This window comes from Amblyomma maculatum, chromosome 9 (genome assembly GCF_055883805.1).
Source record: "Amblyomma maculatum isolate TAMU_Amacu chromosome 9, ASM5588380v1, whole genome shotgun sequence".
NCBI classification, from domain to species: domain Eukaryota; kingdom Metazoa; phylum Arthropoda; class Arachnida; order Ixodida; family Ixodidae; genus Amblyomma; species Amblyomma maculatum.
In genome coordinates, this window is record NC_139352.1 from 18,976,629 (window position 1) to 18,999,187 (window position 22,559).

At 43.8% G+C, this 22,559-nt stretch overlaps 1 protein-coding gene across 1 annotated transcript in view; it reads left to right on the forward strand.

Annotated features, from left to right (window-relative positions):
- LOC146178499 (immunomodulatory peroxidase-like) overlaps window positions 1-14,163 on the forward strand; it is a 77,723-nt gene extending 63,560 nt beyond the window's left edge. The window contains exons 9-17 of the mRNA XM_084579987.1: window positions 1,562-1,663; window positions 3,562-3,675; window positions 4,308-4,440; window positions 7,962-8,171; window positions 8,826-8,954; window positions 9,365-9,583; window positions 10,147-10,316; window positions 12,110-12,215; window positions 14,039-14,163. Coding sequence (XP_084436113.1) covers window positions 1,562-1,663; window positions 3,562-3,675; window positions 4,308-4,440; window positions 7,962-8,171; window positions 8,826-8,954; window positions 9,365-9,583; window positions 10,147-10,316; window positions 12,110-12,215; window positions 14,039-14,099 — 1,244 coding nt within the window. The 3' untranslated portion in view covers window positions 14,100-14,163. The remainder of the gene's footprint in view (window positions 1-1,561; window positions 1,664-3,561; window positions 3,676-4,307; window positions 4,441-7,961; window positions 8,172-8,825; window positions 8,955-9,364; window positions 9,584-10,146; window positions 10,317-12,109; window positions 12,216-14,038) is intronic.
- The last annotated feature ends 8,396 nt before the right edge of the window (window positions 14,164-22,559 follow it).

Consider the following 22,559-nt stretch of genomic DNA (forward strand, 5'->3'; position numbering starts at 1 on the left):
GTACTACTTTGGGTTGGCTAGAACCCTTGTAACAGAATCAGGAGGGTAAATTATCGGTAGTCGCTAGAAATTTTAGGCACATTTTCACCTAGCGCCTGCGCCACCCGGTAGTCGTACTAATTGAGGCCCACCTATTCACAGTGCCCTTTCGCAATAAAGCATGGACTAGTTCCCGCATCATTCTGATTTTATATGTTTATGACTGCAGCGGAGCTGTATCCGCGTTGCTTTCTTCTTTCCGTTCGTTCGTTCATTCTTACTTTCTTGCTTGCTCTCGTTCTTCCTCTCCCTTTCTGTGTTCCTTTCTTTTCTTTTCCTGTTCCTCTTTTTTTATTGAAGTGTATTGGCACTAAGTACTATGTACACGGTACGTTCTCGGGTGGTCATGGTTGTCTTTCTTTCTTTCTTTCTTTCTTTCTTTCTTTCTTTCTTTCTTTCTTTCTTTCTTTCTTTCTTTCTTTCTTTCTTTCTTTCTTTCTTTCTTTCTTTCTTTCTTTCTTTCTTTCTTTCTTTCTGCCTTCATTCCTTTCTTTCACTGTTTTTTCTTCCTTCATTTCCATATTTCTTCCTTCCTTTCTTTCCTTCTTACTTTCTTCCCTTCTTCCTTCCTTTCTCTTTCTTTTCCTTCTTTCTTCTTCATTTCCTCGTGGCTTTCTTTCTTTCTTTCTTTTTTTCACCAATTCTTTCTTCCTTACGCAAATGCTGCTCTAGCTGCCAGAATTATCAGTCTCGTAAACAAGGTTCGCCTTGGCTGATGACAAGCAATTCAAAGAAATTTCTCCTATCAGCAATGCACATTGCGTGTATGTTTCGAAATCAAACCACATAGAAAAGAAAACACCTGACTGGTGCTTCTTGACATGCGTACACTGTAAATATTTTCGGCATTAATGCTAACCAGCCCAAGAATTAAAAAAAAAAGCATTTAATGCCGTTACAGGTTAAATATATCTGGTCGTAATTTGCAGCGGCATGGGTGGCTTTGATGTATAAGAGTTACCGTTAGAAAATGACTAAGACTATGGGTAGCGCTGTAGGGGATGCTTCAGCGTAATTTCGACTGCCTGCGGTTTTTCGGCATACGCGGAGATTGTACAGTAGTTACCTTGCTTTTCGCCCCCAAGGAAACGCTGCCAGCGCAGTCGCTGCTGCCGGGCTAGAGGATGTCTCGGCTCACTAGCCGATCACGCTTTTTTTTTTTTTTTAAGCCATCGCGCTGGGCAATAAAGGGTTTATGTCCTGCGAACACTTGGTAATTTTGCCGTAATGCTAGGCGTGCGTCCATAAAAATATATATCTGCCCACCCGACACTATAGTGTGCAGTAGCAAAGAAGATTATAATTGGATTCACTTCTCTGTCTGCCTCTCTTTATAACTTTTTTCTCTCCAAAGCGAGCTCTAGAATGAAAACTTTTACAGTCCACAGTTAATAAGTGCAATACATATTTTTTAAGCACCAGAGATGCTGAGATCTCGAATACCTTAAAAACTAAAATAAGGAGAAAAGTGCTCGCCTGATGAGCGCACGCAATGTGAACTCACACTTGCTCTTTTCTTCAGGTTACAGGGAGCAACAAGACATCTTGACGTCCTACATTGATGCTTCTCAGATCTACGGCAGTAGTCAAAATGACACCACAAGGCTGCGACTTCTTAGTGGAGGTTGGTATCGCAAAGGAGACATGTTCATTCCTTAGATAAAAGTGAGAACACTTCAGCGCGATACGGTTGCCGCATCGAGCACATCGGCGGCTGCAAGAAGCTTGCAGCTCAGGGCGTTTCGGGAATAGAAGTAGAAGACTAATCAGGGCGTTAATCAGTCAAAAAGAAAGCGCAGAAAATTTTCTGTAGTTTATTTTCGACTGGGTATCAGTTCTGTTGTCACAACAGGGTAGTTCTGTTGTGACAACAGAACTTTCCCTTGTAGGATCAAACTTTTATTGGTTGCGGTAGAAAAGTACTTAATACCTATACACCACAAAAAAGTACTAAATAAAAACTACAGAAATACAAAACAGTAATACAGTAGTATATGAAAGTGTGACGTTTACGACGGAACTACTGAATATTTTTTCGTATTTTGATTCGGGCCTGTGTTTCTTCGACTGAGTAAAAGCTTAATCCATGCATTAGTTGTCGAATAAGCATTTATATTATGTTAAATTCTTTATCTAAAAATAAAATTTATATTTTTAGTTCGCTAACTAGCTCCCTATCAAAGCAGTATTAGAATGCAGCTGATTTTTTAAATATGAAGCAGTGTAATGCGAATCGCCATGATGCGCTGCGAACCTGTCCCCTGAAATCGTGATGGGTCCGCAGCGTCTGCCAAACTGGTTAACACCATACACAGCAATGCGAGGCATTTAGTATATAACAAGGCCTGTTTGATGGTCATAACCTGTCGAGAAATAGATCAAAGCACTGTAAAATAAAATTGGCTGCTAAAAGAAATCCCGAATTTTAGGAGAAAAGGGAATGGGCTCGTGTATGCTTAGTCTTGAATTTTCTGCATTAAACACATTGCGGAAAATGGAGCATGGTATACTCCAATTTAGCCTGATTTCTAAAGTTTCTCTGAATGTGTAAGTTAAAGTTTCGCACCTGTATATACATATATATGTACTTCGTACATTTCAGTACGAAGTTCACTAAATTTCAATGAAGTTGAACAATTAGAAATGAATTGGTCGAGCAAAGGACATGCGTCCTACAGTGAATACATAATGCAACAGTACTCGCGCTGGACTGCCCTTACACTGATTTACATATTCAATACTTTACTTAGCTTTTGTGTACCTTAGCAACCAGTGCCATGTATTACGTGCAGTGATGAAGTAATTGTCGAAGCGTTGTTTGATTAAGTCCTACTTCTTAACGTCATAATCAGACAAGGAAAATAGGCTGGATATTTCTCTTACTCCTTTTCCTACGGTATAAAGCAAGTTTTCCTCTGTAGCCGTATGGCTGCGCTTAGGTAGATGTCAAGGAGTAATTACTCCCTTATTAAAAATCTACACCTCCTTGGGGGTTTCCCCTAAGTATTGGGTCAAGGGTATAAAGCAGTGTCCTAACCTGTACTTCCTTGGTACGTTCATTGAGGCCTGCTTGTGAAAACACAGCGTAACTCAAGGGGGATGTCTATTTTAAAGTAGACAGTCCTGAGTGATTCTGCCTTCATATAGTCATTACAACGACCAAATCTTTTTTACCTGTTAAATGCCACTTATAAAATGCTATAAAAAGAGATGCTTCACACATTCTAAATTCCCTCAAAGGTTTTGAGTTTTCAGTGCCACGCGGTATATTATGGTACCTTGAATTGAAGTGCATGAGATGGGACATCTGGCCGTGTCCATTTCTGTCACCGTCTTTTGATTAACCTCTTGCGCTCTAATGAATATATCATGTACTAGCTCGCCCACAATTCATTTCTACAGAACGTTACGCTAATGGTGCAAACTAAAGGGACCCGTGCAGATTTACTCGGTTTTCATGACGACTAGGGTAAGTTACAGCCTGTTGGAATTTAGCAAAGAACCGTTTCCTGTCCCTTGCAGGACTGCTCAAGTACCAGCAGGTTAACGGTGCTGGCGCTCTTCTTCCCCGAAGTTTCTATCCTACCAGAGATCGGTGCAGCAACCCAAGCAAAGGACAGTATTGCTTCCGAGCTGGTAACTTCCTTTTTCAATTATCATCAGTGAATTCCTATTCAGTTTTCTTTCCTAGTGCTCTCATAGCCTCGTTATGATCATCTGTAAGTTATCAAAGGCTCGACATTTCTCTTCGTTTCTTAAAACAATCCATAGCAGGGTACATATTTCAGTGCTTGAGTTAGATTAGCCTTCCGCCTGTTTGAGCAGGGTGTAAAAAATGTTGACTATGCTTAAAATATTAGCGTAGCGCTTCATTAAGCAGGCTCTCAAAGTCTGTGACGTCGTACATTTAAAATATTAGTTCGAACCTCTTCTTCCAGGTAGACATTTCACGTCGTTCTTGAATTTCGCTATCTTTTAAAATGGAAGGAAATCAAAGCATTCTCATTAGAATTTATCAGGAGTACAATCAAGGTACAACTGACATGGCTGAATTTTCTGGGAGTCTAAATAATATTGCACCCACCCAAGTTCAGAACTCTCAGAATTGTTTAATTTTTGTGAAAGATTTATTCTTTTCATTTCAAGAATCTTGTCCCTTTTTACAAACTTGTGTAGCCTTAATAAAGATGACAGAATTTCGTCGTGGAATTTGCCTACATTTTTTGAGCTTAGTAATTTGCCTCTTGAATAACGTCTTTTCCCTCGAGGTGACGAGAGAGTCAACGAGCATCCGGCCCTCACGTCCATTCACATCATATGGCTGCGGCACCACAACCTGCTGGCTTCGTATTTTGCCCAGAACGTGAACGCAAACGACGAAGCACTCTTCCAAGTAACAAAGTAAGTATGCGCTTGCCGGACACAAAGACCCGGTTCTCGCAGTTTTCTTTCTTCTAGAGTGGTGTCTTTTATTTCCTCCGATCGAAGTATAGTTCGTGTATTGAAGCATATTGAGAGGCATTGAATTCAGGTTTTAAAGCGTAGACAACATTATTCAACAAATATGAAAAAAAAGAAACCAAAAACGATAACAGTTTTGAAGCGAAAAGCTTCTCTAGCCTCGTCAACACCGCGCTTCGCGTGAGCCGGAGCCTGAGATTTGCCACTTCTGCGCATGCGCGAAACCGAGTGACGGCAAGCATGGCGCAGGTGGCCGTCGTCGCTGCTGCCGCCGCTGACTCCATCGCCTGACCTTTCGCCGCCGCCTCGCGCTACTGCGCATGTGCGCCGCCGCTTCTCCTCGATAAGGCACGCTTGCTCATGGAATAGGCGCAGACACTCGCCATGGAAGAAAAGGCAACAGTCGGACGGCGCAGAAACACCAATCCACAAAGAGTAGCTTGGGAGTTGGCTAAAAAGCAGCGAAGCTATGAAAAGCGCAAGGCTATATGACCGGCTGAAACGCCAGAAGGGTGAGAGGAACGCTTTCCACTTTGAGATATCCAGGCTTAACCTTAGCTAAGCCACAGCTAATTTTTTCTCACCCCCCCAAAAATAACAGAGAATAAGGCTAAACATTGATGTAGACAGACACACAAAAACAATCAAATTTCAGTCTTTTAGGAAGAAACGAAAGAAAACATAAGCAATGATGAGTTAGTAAGGAGTGATTATTAAAGCACACATTGTTAAATGACTCAAAGCAACATTAACTTGTAAGTAAATCCACATACATTTGTAGAAACGTGATAAAAAATAACAAAAGGAAAAGGGCAATAATATTTCGTAAAACATGGTAAAGGTAGAATATGTTAAATTTGCGCTCTTCCCCTTTACCTTGAATATGCGATTTGAAAAACCAACTTAGAAAAACAATCTTAAGGACTATATATCTACAAAATACAGTAACTGGCGCGTTATCGCAAGAAAAATGACTATCTGAAAGGCCGAAGTCCAATCTTTGGTACTGAACAGGTGCCCTCGGTAATTCTTCGTGAGCGTGAGCGATGCGTACAGAGTAGTGATTCTCCTAATCAATATAGATTACTCGCTCTTGATAGTGGCAAAGAAAGCCATCGAAATTATCCTTTCGGAAGCGCTTCTCAAATTCAGTCACATCTAAAATCTATCTGTCACAAGGTGCGCAGCTGAGACGAGTTTGTTGTGACTTTCTGACATCTTAAGGCTACCGGAAAAGGACGTGTTAGCTCGAAGCTCAATACTTAAATACCAATGCATATCCATATATAATGCAAGAAATATTTTGAAGTTGCTTTATGGTTATAGTGCCACGCACCTAAACTTCAGAGTTACAAAACGTCATCACTCCAAGTAGAGCGACATGCATCTTCAACTCGACGTTTCAGAGGCAAGGAAGAAAACAAACTGTGAAAAGTAGCTCTGTCTAGCTTCTTCACGAAGCTGCTTTTTTTATCTCGTGTCTTTTTTCTTTTTTTGCTTTTGCTTATGTGCATTGGAAACAATATTTCCTTCAACTTTCTGCTGTCTGATTTCTTCGAGCCCACTGCCTCTCTGCGAATGAAAGCATGGGCCATTAGAACAAATAGGTCGAGTTTTTTTTTATACATGAAGCTGAATTAAAAATTCTGTTGGCATTTGTAACGGTCCTTATGTAATAATTTGTATCACCTAATTACTCGGAGAACCCGACTTTGACGTCGTATGAAACGGGAAGGTGAGGAGGCGGGAGCGTCGAACAGAGTATCTGCAGAGAAATCGGCAGCCTATACTATAACGCATCAATTAAGCACCGAAACCTAGCTGGAAGAAATGCAATGAGGCAATAATGATGCAACAATGTAGTGATACAGCATTGCAATTCTTATAAAAGTAACACAGGAAAACAAAGTGAATATAGGTGGACCTATAGCACGAGACATTGGTTCAGTGGTTTTGAAACTGACTTTAACTTTAAACAAGTTTTTCGTGCTCAAAGAAGTGGAGGTATTACTTGGGAATGTATCTAATCCGGTAATCGGCGTCGAGTTTAATAACTGCTGAATTTCTGAATTAGAGCACAAGTCAGCCGCCACGTGAAACTGTCTCCTATATACCATTGCTTCGTTGGAAAGCATGACTATACATAGTCGATTATAAAAAGGGCCTCGTAAACTCGGCTTCTCATTCACCCGCGTATTTAGTGTGAGACAGATCGCAGTCTTTTCCTCTGCTTTTTATTTATGTAAATTCACTTGCAGTACACAGCGAATGAGAAGATTTTATAAACGAGAAGTCATCTATTAACAATATATGACTTCTCATATGACACTAGCTATTGCTAGTGTCATATTAACAATATGACACTAGCAATAGCGCACGTCCTTGCCTATCGCTAGTGTTATTCGATTTACAAGTGCCATGACCATGACTGGCGCGCAAAGCCTATCAGAGCAAGAAAGCGTAAGTCACAGATCGTGTACGTACAAATTTTGTGGCGTTTGTTTCAGTTCTGCCGCGTCGACGTGACACTAGTCCACACTTATTGGTCAACAAGTAGTGACGTCACGCATGCTGTCGCCACACGCCACACGTCACAGTCAGTGATTGCAACAGAGCGGCGTTACAAGTGGCAGCATAGAGATGTCACGCGCCCTCTGATAGTGAAAGAGCAACTTACGAAGAATATCCTATCCACAATCCCAAGAATTTCCCACAACACACGAGTGAACGTCCTCCCCTTAATATTTGTTGTTAATTAGGCGATCTTGCAGCACGAAACTCCATTGAACTGAACTGTTACTAGTCTGTAGTGCAGATGAAAAATTCTTGCGGAAACCTTGAGTGCAAATTTGTGTTGTCTTTTTGCATTGAACCTTTATCGCTAAAATTATAAAACAACCGAGGAAGAAATATTGCCTCCATATTATGGCAGACGGTGTAGGAAAAGTCGAAAGGCCAGAACAAAATGCTGGAAGTGGTGGTACAATTTCGAGATATCCGTATGTCCCGGTTAGTACAAATTTCTATTTGCTTTTTTGTTCAGCTAGTATGGATTGTGAGAAAGACGAAATCGAAAGCCACTAATTAAGCCGGATGCCGAAATTGTGACTTAAAATATGCCTGCCTGGTTGTTCCCCAGTTGTTAGAAAGAGAGAAGGAAGAAATTATGGTATGCTGGCTGAAAGTCACACTCTCATGCCTCGTTTCCACTTCGGAAACCTTTCTTGCAATGACGCCAAACATGTTGGCCAGAAAGCGCTCGCGAAAGAACATGGTTTCTCACATCAAGCATTAAACACAAACCTTCCTCTAACTGGGGGACAGCGCTGCTCCCCAGTATGAATGCATACCAAGTCTCCCAGATTTCAGCTTTACTCTAACATTCCTCAAGCATGAACAAAGTTCATAGTCCACACAGCACTGGTCATCAAAGACCTTGCATGTCCTTTTTCATTTTCCAGACGCATCGTGGAATCACAGTTCCAGCATATCGTGTACAATGAGTGGTTGCCGGTGGTGATAGGCCCCGCTGCCATGACTAGCTTCCAGCTGGTGCCCAAAACTTCCGGATTCACGACGTACGACCCTACCGTTGACGCCACCATGATCAACGAATTCGCTGCAGCAGCATTTCGCCTGGGTCATACGCTTATCAACGGAAGCTTCCTGCTGTAAGCGATCCATCAATGTCAAATTCCCCGACGTGAGCCAGTGGATCAGCAAACTGTCATCACGACTGTCTTTATATTTTCCTTAGATTTGGTTGACCGTACAAAAGAAGCTATCTTGATTACTACACTGAGTACGGTCGAAGAGGCAACACATTTTGTGTTGTTCTAAATCATCATTTTTTTCCAAAAGAACACACTGTTTTTTTTTGTTTTTTTTTCAGAATTTTTTGCACTTTTTCATGACTTTGGCGGGCAACATCACATGTTTGACCACTTCTCTATAATATGTGTTCTCTTTAAATAGCTTAAACTTACAACACAATATAATTTAGAAATCAAAAGTCAAACTTTTAAAGAATGGTGTGTCATGCCATGTTTTAAGACCATTTTAAGACCCATGTCCCCCTTTAACACTAGCAGTGCTGATTAGCACCAGGAATGAAGGTGCAGACAAAAACATGCCGCTGTTTACCCGCATGCGTTGTGTGCCAGAAAAAGCTGAGCTAAAATATCGAGATTATACAGAAATTACTGTTCTGAAAGAATGTGATCGTAAGTGCTCAACCTCTTTAGTCTATGCTTACACCTGCAAAAGCTTGCTACATGCTCGAAAGAGAAAACAAAAGATGTTATTTTGACATTTGCTTTCTCTAGAGACACAGTAAATGGGCTTTTTACCTTCGACCTCCAAGACAATTACTTCTTCCCTTTCAACTTCTACTACGGTGACCTGGATGACGTCATTTTGGGACTGATCAAGCAGCGGGCGCAGAGATTCGACAAGTATGTATCGATACCTAAACCGCTATACCTATATTGTCCACATTTCCATCGAAAGTGCGTTTCGTAAAACTCAAAAGTTCCAGACTCTTCTCATAAGGAACTATCAGAATCGGAGTTCTGGGGCGCCTGTAAGGATTTTCGAAGGTTAATCAATCCACTTTATGGGGCTGGTAGTTCTGGTACCAAAGTTATTTCTGCTTCTTAAGTGAAAAAAAAAAACATTCATTATAGATATCTGAGGCGAACTTTTAGCTGGGTCTGAAGGGGTCAGAGAAGCGAACACCTAGTCAAGTACTTCTTTTCATTCTCCCTATCTCTTCCAGTACCATAGTAGCATATTGTAAAGTAAACGCAATGTCCTTGAACGTCCTGACCACGTCAGTGCTAACCACGTGGTGTTTTGCTGCCAGATTTGTAACAGACGGTGTAACGCGCCACCTGTATCGGCTAAGAAACGAAAGCTTCGGACTTGACCTGATCGCCATCAACATTCAGAGAGGCCGAGACCACGGCATCAGACCATACGTGGACTACTTCAAGTTCTGCAGTAATATCGATGTGACCTCCTTCGACCAACTGAAACAGTACATCGACAACAACGTGGTCGAACTGTACAAGCAGCTTTACCAGTAAGCCCCAATGTCATAAAATTCTAGCCTTGTCATACGCGAAGATAATTCTACAGGTGTTACGCATGCTTACGAGAGAGAAAAGCTCATAACCAGAAATAAATATGTGGTTAAATTTGTTGCTTCACTGTTCTAGCTTTCACGCATGGCGTTATTAACAAGCTTGCAAATTTTACCACTGTTCACAATATCCACGACACGTGTGAGACGGTTAATGCAACAATTAGTTTTTAGATGTTCTTTTATTTAAATCTCGTTCAAAGCGAATGCATTTTTACAGAATATTTAACGCTAACGAAACCGAATACGAGTCACAAATTAAGATAATAGTTGTGCTTAAAATTTAATAATTCCCAATTCCTTAAATGTCTTTAATTTTCTTTTTCGCTCTCAGCGTTTTCAGCTTGTACGCAATGAAAGTTCGAAGATAAGAAGGTTTCGATACACAGTTAAAATAATTAGCTTACTACGCCACACAATGAACTTAGCCTCATGTACCCAGCTTCAGGGTCAGAATGAACACTAATAGGCGCCATGTGACTTTCCTTACCCGTTCTATGCAGAGACGTCCGCGACATTGACCTGTTCACGGCTGGCATCTCGGAATTCTCCGTCAGCGGAGGCATCGTGGGTCCCACGTTCGCTTGCATTCTAGGGCACCTATTCAGCAGGACCAAATTTGGAGACCGCTTCTATTATGAACACGGAGGGCAGGCGGGATCCTTTACCGCTGGTATGCGTTATGTTCCTTGCTCGGTCTCCAAAAGTGTTTGATAAGTATTGCTCATGAAATATATTCAAGTTACATGTTTTCGTCACATGTGAAGAGACCTAGCTCATACCACATTAGACCGCCTCTTCATACCTCGCCTATAGACCAAACTATATTGCTGAAATAACTAAAAACTGCTCAGAAGCTACTCCTTTAGAGATATGTGCTGGCCTCCGTCATGGGCGAGTGGATAATTCCAAAACAGCTTTGGTTTAGTTTGGTTTACGGGGTTTAACGTCCCAAAGCGACTCAAGCTATGAGAGACGCTGTACTGGCGGGCTACGGAAATTTTGACCACCTATGGTTCTTCGACGTTCACTGACATCGCACAACTAATTCCAAGATAGCTGGAACTAGACGAAGTCCCGGGCGTATCGCTAGAGTGATAATCTGACATTTTGGTGAAGCAGATATTGGAGACTCCGATGTAATGATTAGCGGGTAGTACGCAGACTTCGTTGCTTTACATCATAGCGACACAACGCATGATGCCATTCCATAGCGACTACCTAATTAATAATAATAATAATAATAATAATAATAATAATAATAATAATAATAATAATAATAATAATAATAATAATAATAATAATAATAATAATAATAATAATAATAATAATAATAATGATGATGGTGATAATTATAATTATAACAATAATCACTTCACATGAAGGGGGAGGCGCAGTATTTATCGCACTATTGTTTCGGTGGACACCTGCACCTTGCCGTAGGAAAAAAAGGAAGGTAAGGTGCGAGTGACAATTAAGAGAGAGAAAGAATAGCCATAGTGGAGGGCTCCGGAGTAATTTCGACCACCCTCGCAACTTTAACATGCGCTAACATTGCACAGCACACGGATGCCTCATTGTTTCGCCCCCATCGAAACGCAGCCGCCGGCGGTCGGGATCGAACCCGGCTGTTCCGGCACATTAGTCGGGCATCTTGACCTCTGCACCACCGCGACGGGACAAAATATCCTTGCACTTCTGAGCACTTGCCATGTTAATCACAGTACAAAAACTAGCTGTAAAATAAATTGCCCGCTAGTTTACTAAGAGGCCTCCTACTGTTTTCTCGAACATAAAATCGACATCGATTTTGGACACATTTTCAAGAGGGTCAACTTTGGGGTTCCAGAGGGCAGATTTTGGGGCGGGCCCATACCAATTTGGAGTCCACCACTGAATTGGCCGTACTCGAGTTAGGTCAGGCATCAATGTCGGTCCAATTTTGAAGAGGCTAAATTTTGGTCATCCAGAGGACCAAATTTTGGGGATGACCCATACAAATTTAGAGGCCACCATCGTGTTGGCATACTCTAATTAGGTTTGATGCTGATTTGATGCTATTATATTAATTAGCTAAGGAAGGAATTATTGGCAGTTCATGCGGACGCGCTTTGATTACGGGCTCTATCCACCCACTGCCGACGCTCCCTCCTGAAGCGCTGTGCCGACGCACTTTGTTCACACCACTGATGAGCCAAGAAAGGTTTTCGCTTTAAATTCAGGATGTTTCCAATCTTGTATACTGGGAACTTGAACTGGAATATATAGAGATATAGTGTGCATATTCATTAGAAGTAAAACCACCAAGAAAACTTCTTCGGTATAGCTTGGAAAGCTCCGCTCTTGAGTGCATCCTAAGCGAACTGAAGTGTGATACACAATCTGTGGATTTTTTTTTTGCCTCCAGTCAAACAATGTGACCAATTAAGGGATGCGCAATAAATTATTTATCATCTACTTTTGCAGCTCAGCTAGCTGAAATTCGCAAGACGACATTCGCCAGGATACTGTGCGGTGCCAGCGACACCATCCAGTCCTTGCCAATCAACGTTTTCCGCCCTGCAGGATCCAGGTCAGCATATAGCTAATTTAACTTAGTTCACTTGATTGCCAGTCTGTAGTTCACACTCCAAACCTTCTTTCCGGACCCATTAAAAGCATCAAGCTTTGAAACGGGCACTTATTCGCGTCTATTGCTGTCCGATACACCTATAAACACATTTTTAAAGTCAGATGCTGTACCACGTGCAACAGTCGAGAACTTATGATACAACAATTATGGCTGTATACATTTTAGTTTTGCTTACCATGTTTTAAGCTCATAAACAAAAAGAAAATTAAAACATAACTAGTGGGTAAAAGTCAAGGAATAAATTACGTAGGCTTCGACTTCACTCCTCATAGTAGGAAAATTAATTGCTGTCACTTATCCTCAAAGTTTCCCCCTGGAATTTTATGACGTGTCCTGAATTCAGTGGTTTGGAAAGCACAAAAAAAGCGTACACTAAACCTGGCGCTATTTTTGGCCGCATGGTTGTGTTTACGTGGTGTTCCAGCAAGGTTGGTTCAGAGGGGCATTCAGGTACGATTTCAGAATTAAAATTTTGCGGATCGTAATGAAGTGTATAATGTATGCGTAAAAAATGTGTAATTTACAGATTATACCGTGAAGTTGGACAGGTTGGTCCATTGCCAAGTATTTTGACAGGTCGCTCCAAACGCTGAGCAGTGACATTGTTATAAAGGAAACAATTTTATCATCCATCTGTTTATGCATGCCGAGTTCCTGAAAAAAGCAATACCGCCAACAAGCTGAAAACGTCCAGAGAAGGGTACAATGTTAGCTACTGCAGTTTCAGCCACGCACAGCATGATCGACCCTTATTGAAAAACCTTCAACAGCGCTTTTCTCTAATTTTAGGTGAACAAGAGATCGATTTGCATTTTTATATTATTCCCTTCTTTTATTTCTATAAAGGCACGCGCACTGTAGAATTGCACCTCTTTCTAAATTCCATTCAAGTGCAAGCTGGTTGCCGCTCGCAGGAAGGCTTCTTTACAAGGCTTAAAATATTTACCAGCTTTACCCTAGCTCGGTGTTCAGCGTACGTGGGCTGAAATACTCGAGGCACGTGTCTTTGACTTCACCTTATGTATATAGAGAAAAAAATACCCTCTGCCATGACGCACTTCTTCTAAGGCTCCCTTTACCCCATAAAAGCCGTTACCATAATCTTCTCTTGGGCTACCTTATTAAGCTGGTTACTTTTCAGTAATACTCCCCGCCGGTGCACAGCAATGCCGCAAACAGTTTTGCGAAAGTGACTTCGGAAGAGGCGTAGGTATTGTTACTAACCACAAAACCCGGTCAAATAGCAGCCTTTGTAAACTAGTTTTTAAATCGTGTTTGTTTGAACATTGGTAGGTGCATGAAGTGAAAGCATGTTGTCCAGTAGGTATCAAATTGCTTCATTATTACTAGATTTACTACTGTCGTGCGCCTCCAGCTTAAATCCGCTTTCTCAATGGTAGGGTCCCGCAACTTTTTCTTCTCACTGGCTGTCTCTCAGTACGTTAAATGACGATTGCTGCACAGAGGTGTCTCAGAACTTTTAGATGGCAGCATAATCATGTCTTCATCACCAGTTTTCGGTACTAATTTACACCACCCACAATTTACAACCGGGATCCCTATTCATCGAGAAATTTCTGACTTAGAACAGACTAACCACAAAACTTACCAATGATCAAGTGCCCGTTACGTCATGCTCTGCTGCATCTAGCGCAGTTCAAAAAATTGCATTAAAAATCGCTGAAACCGACTTCTTGTTTACTGCTTGCAAGCTCCACGTTTCCAGTGTTCGGAGTTTTATTTTTGTATTCTGGTTTTTGCAGTAACCCACCCGCCAGCTGCTCCAGCGGTATCCCGTCGCCGAACTATTCACTGTGGCTTTAGGGAAAAACGTTTTGAATACCGATACCGTATTACAGTCCGGCCTCAATAAACGCAATTCACACGGTCTGTTTGAATTCACTCACTGTGGTCGCGTTATATCGATCCCTCTTTCAAATGTTAACATGCCTTCTGTTATGCTGGCTGGGTAGGGCGAGAAGTATTAGAGCTTTCTTTCTGCTTCTCATGTGATATTTTAGTCAGAAGACATCATAACACTTCTGATCGCTTGGAATTTTCTGAACAAAAGTTTTAAAAACCTTGTCTTACTGGTTCCTCGCTTTCCCAGTTTTGGACAATCATAGGCAGCTTATGTAATTTTCCTTGCCATTGAATTTTGGTACAAAGTTCGCAAATTCACGTCCTCTTTCTATGTCGTCTCTATTGTTTTCTATTCAGCCACACAGAATTACTGACACGGCGTAGATTGCACTTTATTCCGAATTTTGACACTCGCGATTTAGTACAAGTAGCACATCGTAGCTTAACCGCTTGTTAGCACATCTCTTGTCCCGTGTTCCCGATCCTCTTCTCCCGACACGTGAGCGCCAAACTTAAGTTACGGCGTTTTATAACGCGATAGCGTTAGAGGACCCATCACTGTACCACAAATTCTTTCACTCATCACTTAACCGTGCCCCCTACATCACGCCAGCATCTTACATTTCCCACCGCACTAGCCACACGCTTCAAGTGTTTCGCCCACGTGCCCGAACTGTTACTTTTTCAGCCTCCTTCTTCCCACGTGCAGCTAAAGATTGGAACGGCCTTCCCCAGCATATCGTCGACATCACCTGCCCTTCATCGTTTGCTAGCAATCTAAACAACATTTTTTGTATATGATCACATATATTGCATTGTCTTGTACCTTTTCTTCTCATCCCACCCCTTATGTAATACCCCGCGAGGGGTATTTAAGGTAATAAAATGAAATGAAATGAAATGAAAATATCGTGTTGTCGATGCTATCAGGGAAAAGACACAAATGTGGCTCTATAGTAGAAGAAATGTAGCAGGTGCTATAAACAACCACTGATTTGTCAGTGGGTCGGGTGACGTAATGAGCCTACATGGGAGCTCATCCACAATTTTTAAATAGCAGGAGTTTAAGTCGGCTTGTTCATCTGAGGTTCAAGGGTGGGATCAAGCTTCTAGGCCTCTTGGGCGCCTACACTCTTAATCTCGTTCCACAAAGGTTCCAGTTATAAGTGAAATTTCAAAAATGTTCCACTTATAAGAGGGACATTTTAAAAGTTCCACTTATAGCTTGAACCTATGTGGAACCATATTAAGAGTGTAGTCAAGCGCGCGACCCGAAAGCCACGCATGCACGTTTGTACTGTTTCGTTAAAGCGGTGCTTCAGATCTATGTCGGGTGGTCACTTACGACCGGTAGCTGGACAGTGTGGTAGCTTATGTTTAGAGGCCCAGCTGTTTAGAATATTGGCAATCCGGGGATGAAAGACTGCATGTACGCGAAGAAAGAACCTGAAGGTGAGTCGCTAACAGAAGCTAATAACGCTATCTCGTCACACACTTAAGCGAAAAGCTTTTAATGTTCCTCAACTTGTTGCTCACGATTCTACGCCAACAACTGAGCCTCGATATCTTCCTTTGCCTTCTTGTTCAACCGATATATAACCTGTGGGCAATAAATTAAATACCAGTGACGAGGACTGTAAGGCAGTGTTACCGCTACTGATGTATGCTATCCGTGTTAGAACGCAGCTGTCAAGAATATAGTTTCACCAGTAGGCGTAGCAAAGGCAGAGGCTTAACGAGAGCGTCAGCTCGAATACATATGCACGCTCTATGGGCACCGATAGTAATTGCCACTAATGAACGCGTAACGCACCCAAATAAGAGTAGCTTATTTTGAGCTTAAACGAATCGGAATACAACTGGCGTGGCATATATGTATGTGCTGGGACGCTAGCCAGAATTTTCTATTTTTCGGCGTCGCACAGTGGCTCAATGATTACGGTGCCCGAATGCATGCTGAACCCAAAGGACGCGTGGTCGAATACCGGCCGCGGCGGCCGCTTTTCAATAGAGGCGAAAACCGAGTGCCCCGTGTACTGTGCAGTGCCAGTGCGCGAACGCCAGGTGGTTTTCTTTTCGGAGCCCACCATTACGGCCTCTCTCATAGCATGAGCGGCTTTATGACGTTAAATCCCGACAAAACTAAAAACTATTCCATGGGATTGCTCAAACTGAGCATCAATCCTCCTTTCGCAAACAAGAGTAGGTTTAAGCAGGTTTAAGCAGTTTGTTGTCTCCGCCGAAAAAGTAGCATGTGGGATTTATGGATATTACAGGGAGGTAATCGAGAGTGTTAGATTTCTTTCAGCGTGTTTCTATGTGGAATATTTGTTTACTTTAAATAGGAAAACGTTGTACCGAGATCTGTGTGATATTGTCTTCCCAGAAACGTTGTACATGGCCATATACAGTGGATGCCCAGGCACAGATGCATTAAAGAGAGTAAGAGGCTAGTAGCTTATGCTCTCGCGTCATACCCTTAAAGGGTGAGCTTAAGTGTCCCCAATAATGTAGCACCTTACACTGATAGGGCGGGATAGGGGAACAATGTAGCAGGCAAAAGAAGCTTCCGTCCTTCCTATCGCAATTCAACTAGTGTAAACTAGAGTTACTATATAGGCTTTGCCAGAGTTGCGAGAAGGTACCGTATAAGCAACCAAGCTGTGCAGTGAAGCCGTACGTCTCCTTTGCAAGAGCCAATCAGTCGAGAAGGACTTACTTTAGCTATCCTAATCGAAATAAAGTAAGCCATCGTCACCGGAGCTCGCACACAGCGCGGCACGCCGTACTCAAGACGGATGCTGCAATGCAATCGGGATGCCTGTAGGGTAGGTTTCACGGCACTACACGGTTGCTTGGCGGCGAAAGAAAAGAAACGCGGAACTCTGGCAAAGCCTATATAGTAACTCTAGGGTTAACCAGAGCTAAACCACTCCTAAATTTTTGTTTACTGCTGCTTTTATGCGAGTGCGAGAAACCACACCACATCATGGCACACGCAGGGAGATGACTGCAAAGATTTATATTCTTTAACTCGTAGAATACAAACTTGCACTGGATACCAAGGGCAACAGCGTCTATGAAGCAAGAGGATGTTAGAATAGGCTGAAGCAAGAGGATGTTAGAATAGAATCGGAGTGGTGGCGAAATAAAGCTGTTTATTCCCCTATAGAATCTATACCTCTCAGGAATTAAAACCAATGATGATCACTGCTCATTTATCGTAACTAAGTGCGGAAAATTTCGCAATAGCACCGTGGAACGTTTCGCATAAGCTTTCACGTTCCTTGTGTCAAGTCGTTACTTTAGTTTTTCATCTGTTCCACTGGAACGCTTCGCTCAAACTAGAGAGCTTTCTGTCACGAGTCGTCGTAACGCACGGCAATGCCGTGCATGTGACTTAGTGAGCACAAACTTATATTCAAAAATAATACCTCCCATTTGAATGCTGAGAACAAGTCGGTGAAGACGACGATCTCCGATGCGTAGGGTGGGAGCATTTTTTATTTATTTTAAAATAAACGGTAGTCACCACCTAGTTATGTCAAATCTATTTTGTGGGTAAGCGCCACGCAGTAGTATCCGAAAAACAACAGCAGCTCGCAGCATACCTAGTTCGGCACTACGTCACGTCTAACGCATGAGACGCGAAACGTATACCTGTTTGCCTCGGCCTGGGTTCGAAATCTACTGGCGGCAAAGTTTTGTTGTTCAATTCGCACTCGCAAAAGTTAAAAGTGAAATCGGCTTCGGATCTACACATGCCGATGCACACTTTGCGAGTAAACTAGTGGAAATTAAGAAGAAATGGGCATGGGCAGGACATGTAGTGCGAAGAGAGGATAACCGATGGTCGCTGAGGGCAACAAACTAGATTACAAGGGAAGTAAAGCGTAGCAGGGGGCGGCAGAAAGTTAGGTGGGCGGATGAGGTTAAGAAGTTCGCAGGGGTCAAGTGGATGCAGCTAGCACAGAACCGGGTTAAGTGGAGAAATATGGGAGATGCCTTCGCCCTGCAGTGGGTATAGTCAAGCTGATGATGATGATGATGACATTGCGAGGACGCGGGTACATACTCCTACTCCTGTAGAATACAAAAAAGGAAATATGACACCTACGGTACGCACAGTACGAACAAAGGGAGCCGCTCCGAGAGAGTGAAATAAACAGAACTAGCAAACACCTTTTCCAGGTGAATTTTATTTCTTTTCAAAGCCAATATCTCGGTTTAGTTTGCGAATTTAGTCTGAGAACAGGGATCTCTTTGCATCTGTCACGAAGAGCTGTCTTAATCTAATGTTTACATGCCATGAGTGTAGTCCTGCAAGCTATTGATACAGCCCTCGAAGATCCGTTGGAGGAGCAAACGAAAACTCCGGGGTGCTGGGTGTCCGATCTATAAGGATTCCGGTCCCTTGCGTGCTGCAGCCTTCGCCTGGATCTTTTCCTCCGGCTTCAGTCTTCTGCTTCTTTCGTTGCTGTCTTCCCTGCGTTCTGGCATTTTTCGCAGTTTTCTTTTTGATCGCAGGTGTAGTTTTCAGAGTTTTCCGCTTCGGGGCCGATGCCGAAGTTGAAACACTACCAGTGCCTGGTTTCCTTGTCCTCGCCCCTTTCTTCTTCCTCCTACCTTTAACAACCTCAGCAGTCTTTCGTCTTTTTCCAGCCATGGTCACAGTGCTAGCAGAAGAAGTACTTGCTGTCCTTTTGCCTTTTCGACCACGACCCTTGCCTCGTCTCACCGATGGACTCCTGTCGAGGTACTGGGCCTTCCGCGGTTTCCGGCTTTGACTGGATGTCGAACGGCGCTGTTTTGATGTCCGCTTTCTGCTGAAGGTACTCCTGCTGGATGGCGTGGCCGTTGAAGCACGATAGCGTTTTGTGTGGCGCTGGCTTACCGAGCTACCGCTTGTAAGTGACGAAGACCGAGACATTCGCTTGCGTCCTTTCGGGCTCCTGGTCCTGTCAGTAGTAGTAGTGGATGATCCCGTAGAAGAGAGACTGCTCGCAGTGGTATGAGTAGTGGCTGCAGTACTAGAAGCCAGTGAAGTGGCACTCGACGAGAAAGGCAGCGTAGAGCTGCGCCCGCTGCGACTACCATAACTCGACCAACTGGCGCTGTAATTCCCATGCTTTCCTCGAGCACGGCTCCTTGTCGTGTAGCTGTCGGTCACTGACGTCTCGCTACTTGTCCTATGAGGAGTCCAGGACCGTCGCCTTGAGCCACTGCTTTCGCTTGATGAGCAGCTGTATGAACGCTCCTTGCGTTGAGTTCGAGGTTTGATGCGAGCTCCTTTTGCTACCCGTGTAGTCGCCTTGCCGGCTGGTGTCCGCTTGGTGGTTGTAGTCGAAAGCCTCGGCTTCGGACGGGAAGGCTCCTTCAACGTTGTGACTTTTGGTTGGCCCCTTGACGTCGTAGCCGTGGAGGTCGTTGCCAGCTTCCCTCGCTTTGGAGGCATTATGAGAGCTGCTTCCTTAGACGGAATAGAGCTTCTCTACTCTTGATGAACCAGAGATGCACAAGGCTGGCCCAAGTTAGGCTCCACCTCGAATTACAGGTTCTAGGTGACCAAGAGGTCCAAACGCAGGGTGCCTGCGTGTCTCGACCCACTTCGAAGGCTGGAGCCGCTGGCGTCTAGGCTCTTGCGCTTGGATCCATCGCAGCGCAAGCAGCGAAGCAGGAAGAGCGCTGCGCGTGCCAGGTTCAGGTTGCCCTTCATCTTTTTCTTTTATTTGCCAGCAGAGTCTTTGGCCGGTGAAATATCATCGGTTGTATGAAAATATTATAAAGATAGGCAAGTCGTAAAATCATGTATACTTACCACCAAAATAAACACAATACAGTAGACAGTACAGCCGCTGAGATATCACCTAATCATTATCTTCTTTCTTGTGAAGAATGCAGTCGCGCCGCAATAGTCAATGCTTGCGTCTGCACTACACCGTGGCCAATCCTCCAAATCGGGTATGTGTTATTTCATCAGAGGTATGCGCAACAACAACAAAATACAAAGTATATATTACGTTGTTGAAGGCTTTCGTGAGGTCTGGTGACTGCTGGTAACTGCATTAGACCATCACGCCATCTCGGTTGCCGGTTTCATCCCGTGGAGGAAACTTGAAATCGATACCCTCCCTAACCCATACTTAAATCCCAGATACATTAACTCAGGAAATAGTCTGAACCGTCGCTTCTGAAGCAGAGCAGCAATATTAAACCACATAATATTGGATTGTTGAACCGCGGCATCTACCTCCTACAGACCTCATTCCTCACTTGATATGTGGAATAAAATAGAGGCTAGCAATGACCAAAGCATGCATACCCGAGCCGTCACATGAGCCTGTGTCTCCAGGAGCATTCATGATTTTAAGCGCTCCTGCTGACCACCTTCCCTGCCCCCACTTTCACCATCCATTCATATATCGTCGCCTTCATTGCCTTTACTTCCACTGAATAATTATCCCCAGGACTTTAATTAAGGATGCTTTACCAGAATAAGTCTAAACCACCGCTTGAATACTTTTATCAACGTGGTAACGTGACGCAGAAAATAGATTCTATATGGCGCTCTTCGGTTGCCCAACTCGCCTGTTACTTCGCCGTCTATCTGCTTCTGCTACTACAGTTGACGGGGATGACGACGGAGTCGTGACAGACGTAGAAGTTAAAAGATGCAAAATGTTGCAAAACCTGGTAACGCAAAGCTAAACAACGCAAAGCTTACCTAACCGAATATACTACCCATTCCTTCTGATTGTATATGCATGCTTGGTCTAGCTAAAGCATCGCATAATTTTTTTGCGGAGTAGTGGAAGGTATCGGAATCAATGGACTAGACACTGCTGTATAGCCGTTAACATAATCTAAACAATATTTTAACGCAACAAAAAACGCGTGAGGGCGACTGCGTGAGCAGAATGAAAGCAGGAAAGCTGCAGGATAAAAAAACAAAATGATTCAACCATCACAGAAGACTGCTTTATTCCAAAATTTTGTTGTCGTCCAATGCTGACAGCTGAGTGCTCAAAAATTTCGCTTCAAAACACCAACCTTAGCGGCATGCTTGAGCAAACATTTGAGAGACCGAAGTAGCTTCATCCAGATTACTTTGACAATACCCACGTGCCCCGGCCTCAGAAACCGGGAGCCGTATAAAATGAAAGCGTTGAAGTACTTGGTCTCAGGTCTATAGCACTTCCCTGTGTGCCACTGCCTTCACCTGGTTCAACTTCTGGGTTTTCTGCTTTTTCGGCCTGTTTCTTCTTCTGTTGTGTTCTTATCGGCCTTGCGGTACTTTTCGGACCTCCGCGTTTCATTGAAGTTCCAGCAGTCAGTTCTTTCCTGCTCGGAATCGAAACGTGGGATGAAATACTCCCAGTGTCCGACTTCGGGATCCTTGCCGCTCTCTTTGTCTTCACACGTTTTCCTTCGCCTACAGTCTTCTTGGTTTTTGGGTTCACGACCGTAGTGCTTGTCGACGAAGCACTTGCTATCCTTTGTCTACCAGGGCCCTTGCCTCGGTGGCTGAAGGGGCTTCTGGATCGGCTTCTAGGTCGATTGTGGATGTTGTTGAATGGTGATGGCGACCGGGGACGCTTTGCCTTTTTCCGCTTGGTGAAGGGACCCACATTTCTCGGCCGTTTCGCGCGGGGCTTGCTTAACAAGCTGCTATCTGGCTGCGACGAGGTGTTACGCCTCATTCTCCGCGCTTTCCTGCGCTTGTTCCCCATGAAGTCACTAATCGTTGACGCTCTAGCTGAGAGGACACTGGGCTCAGTAGTGTCAGTGCTGCTTACAGCATCTGTGGTTAGCGAAGTGCCCCTTGACGAGACGTGGGCCCTAGGCCTGCGCCCACTACGCCTTATGTAATTCGATGAACTCGTGCGAGCAGTGCCAGGCTTTCCTCTCTCTCGGCTGTTTGACCCGTAGTTGGCGGCCATCGATGTCTCGCTGCCTGTCCATTGAGAACATGCGGAGCTTGGACGACTGCTTTCGTTTGATGAAGAGCTGTCGACCACCGATGTTAGCGACGAGGTGCCACGTCTCCTTTTGCTTGCTTTTCCGCGCTTGTTCCTGCCGTCAGTAATCGTAGACCCACCAGATGACAGGACACTACGCACAATAGTTCCAGCGCTACGCCTGCTACGCCTTCTGCGTCTTGGTGAAGTCATGTCAGTAGCACCAGGCTTCTTTCTTGCTCGGCTCCTTGTCCCATAGCTGTCGGTCACCGAGGAATCGCTGCTTGTCCATTCAGGAGCCCTGGGCCTTGGGCCAAAGTTTCCGTTTGATGAAGAGCTATCGGTGACAGATGTGTCACTACCTGTCCAGTGAGGAGTCCTGGACCTCAAGCCGCTGCTTCCATTTGATGAAACGCTTCTTGAGTGTGACTTCCGTCTTGGATTTCGAGAGTTGAGGTGCGTA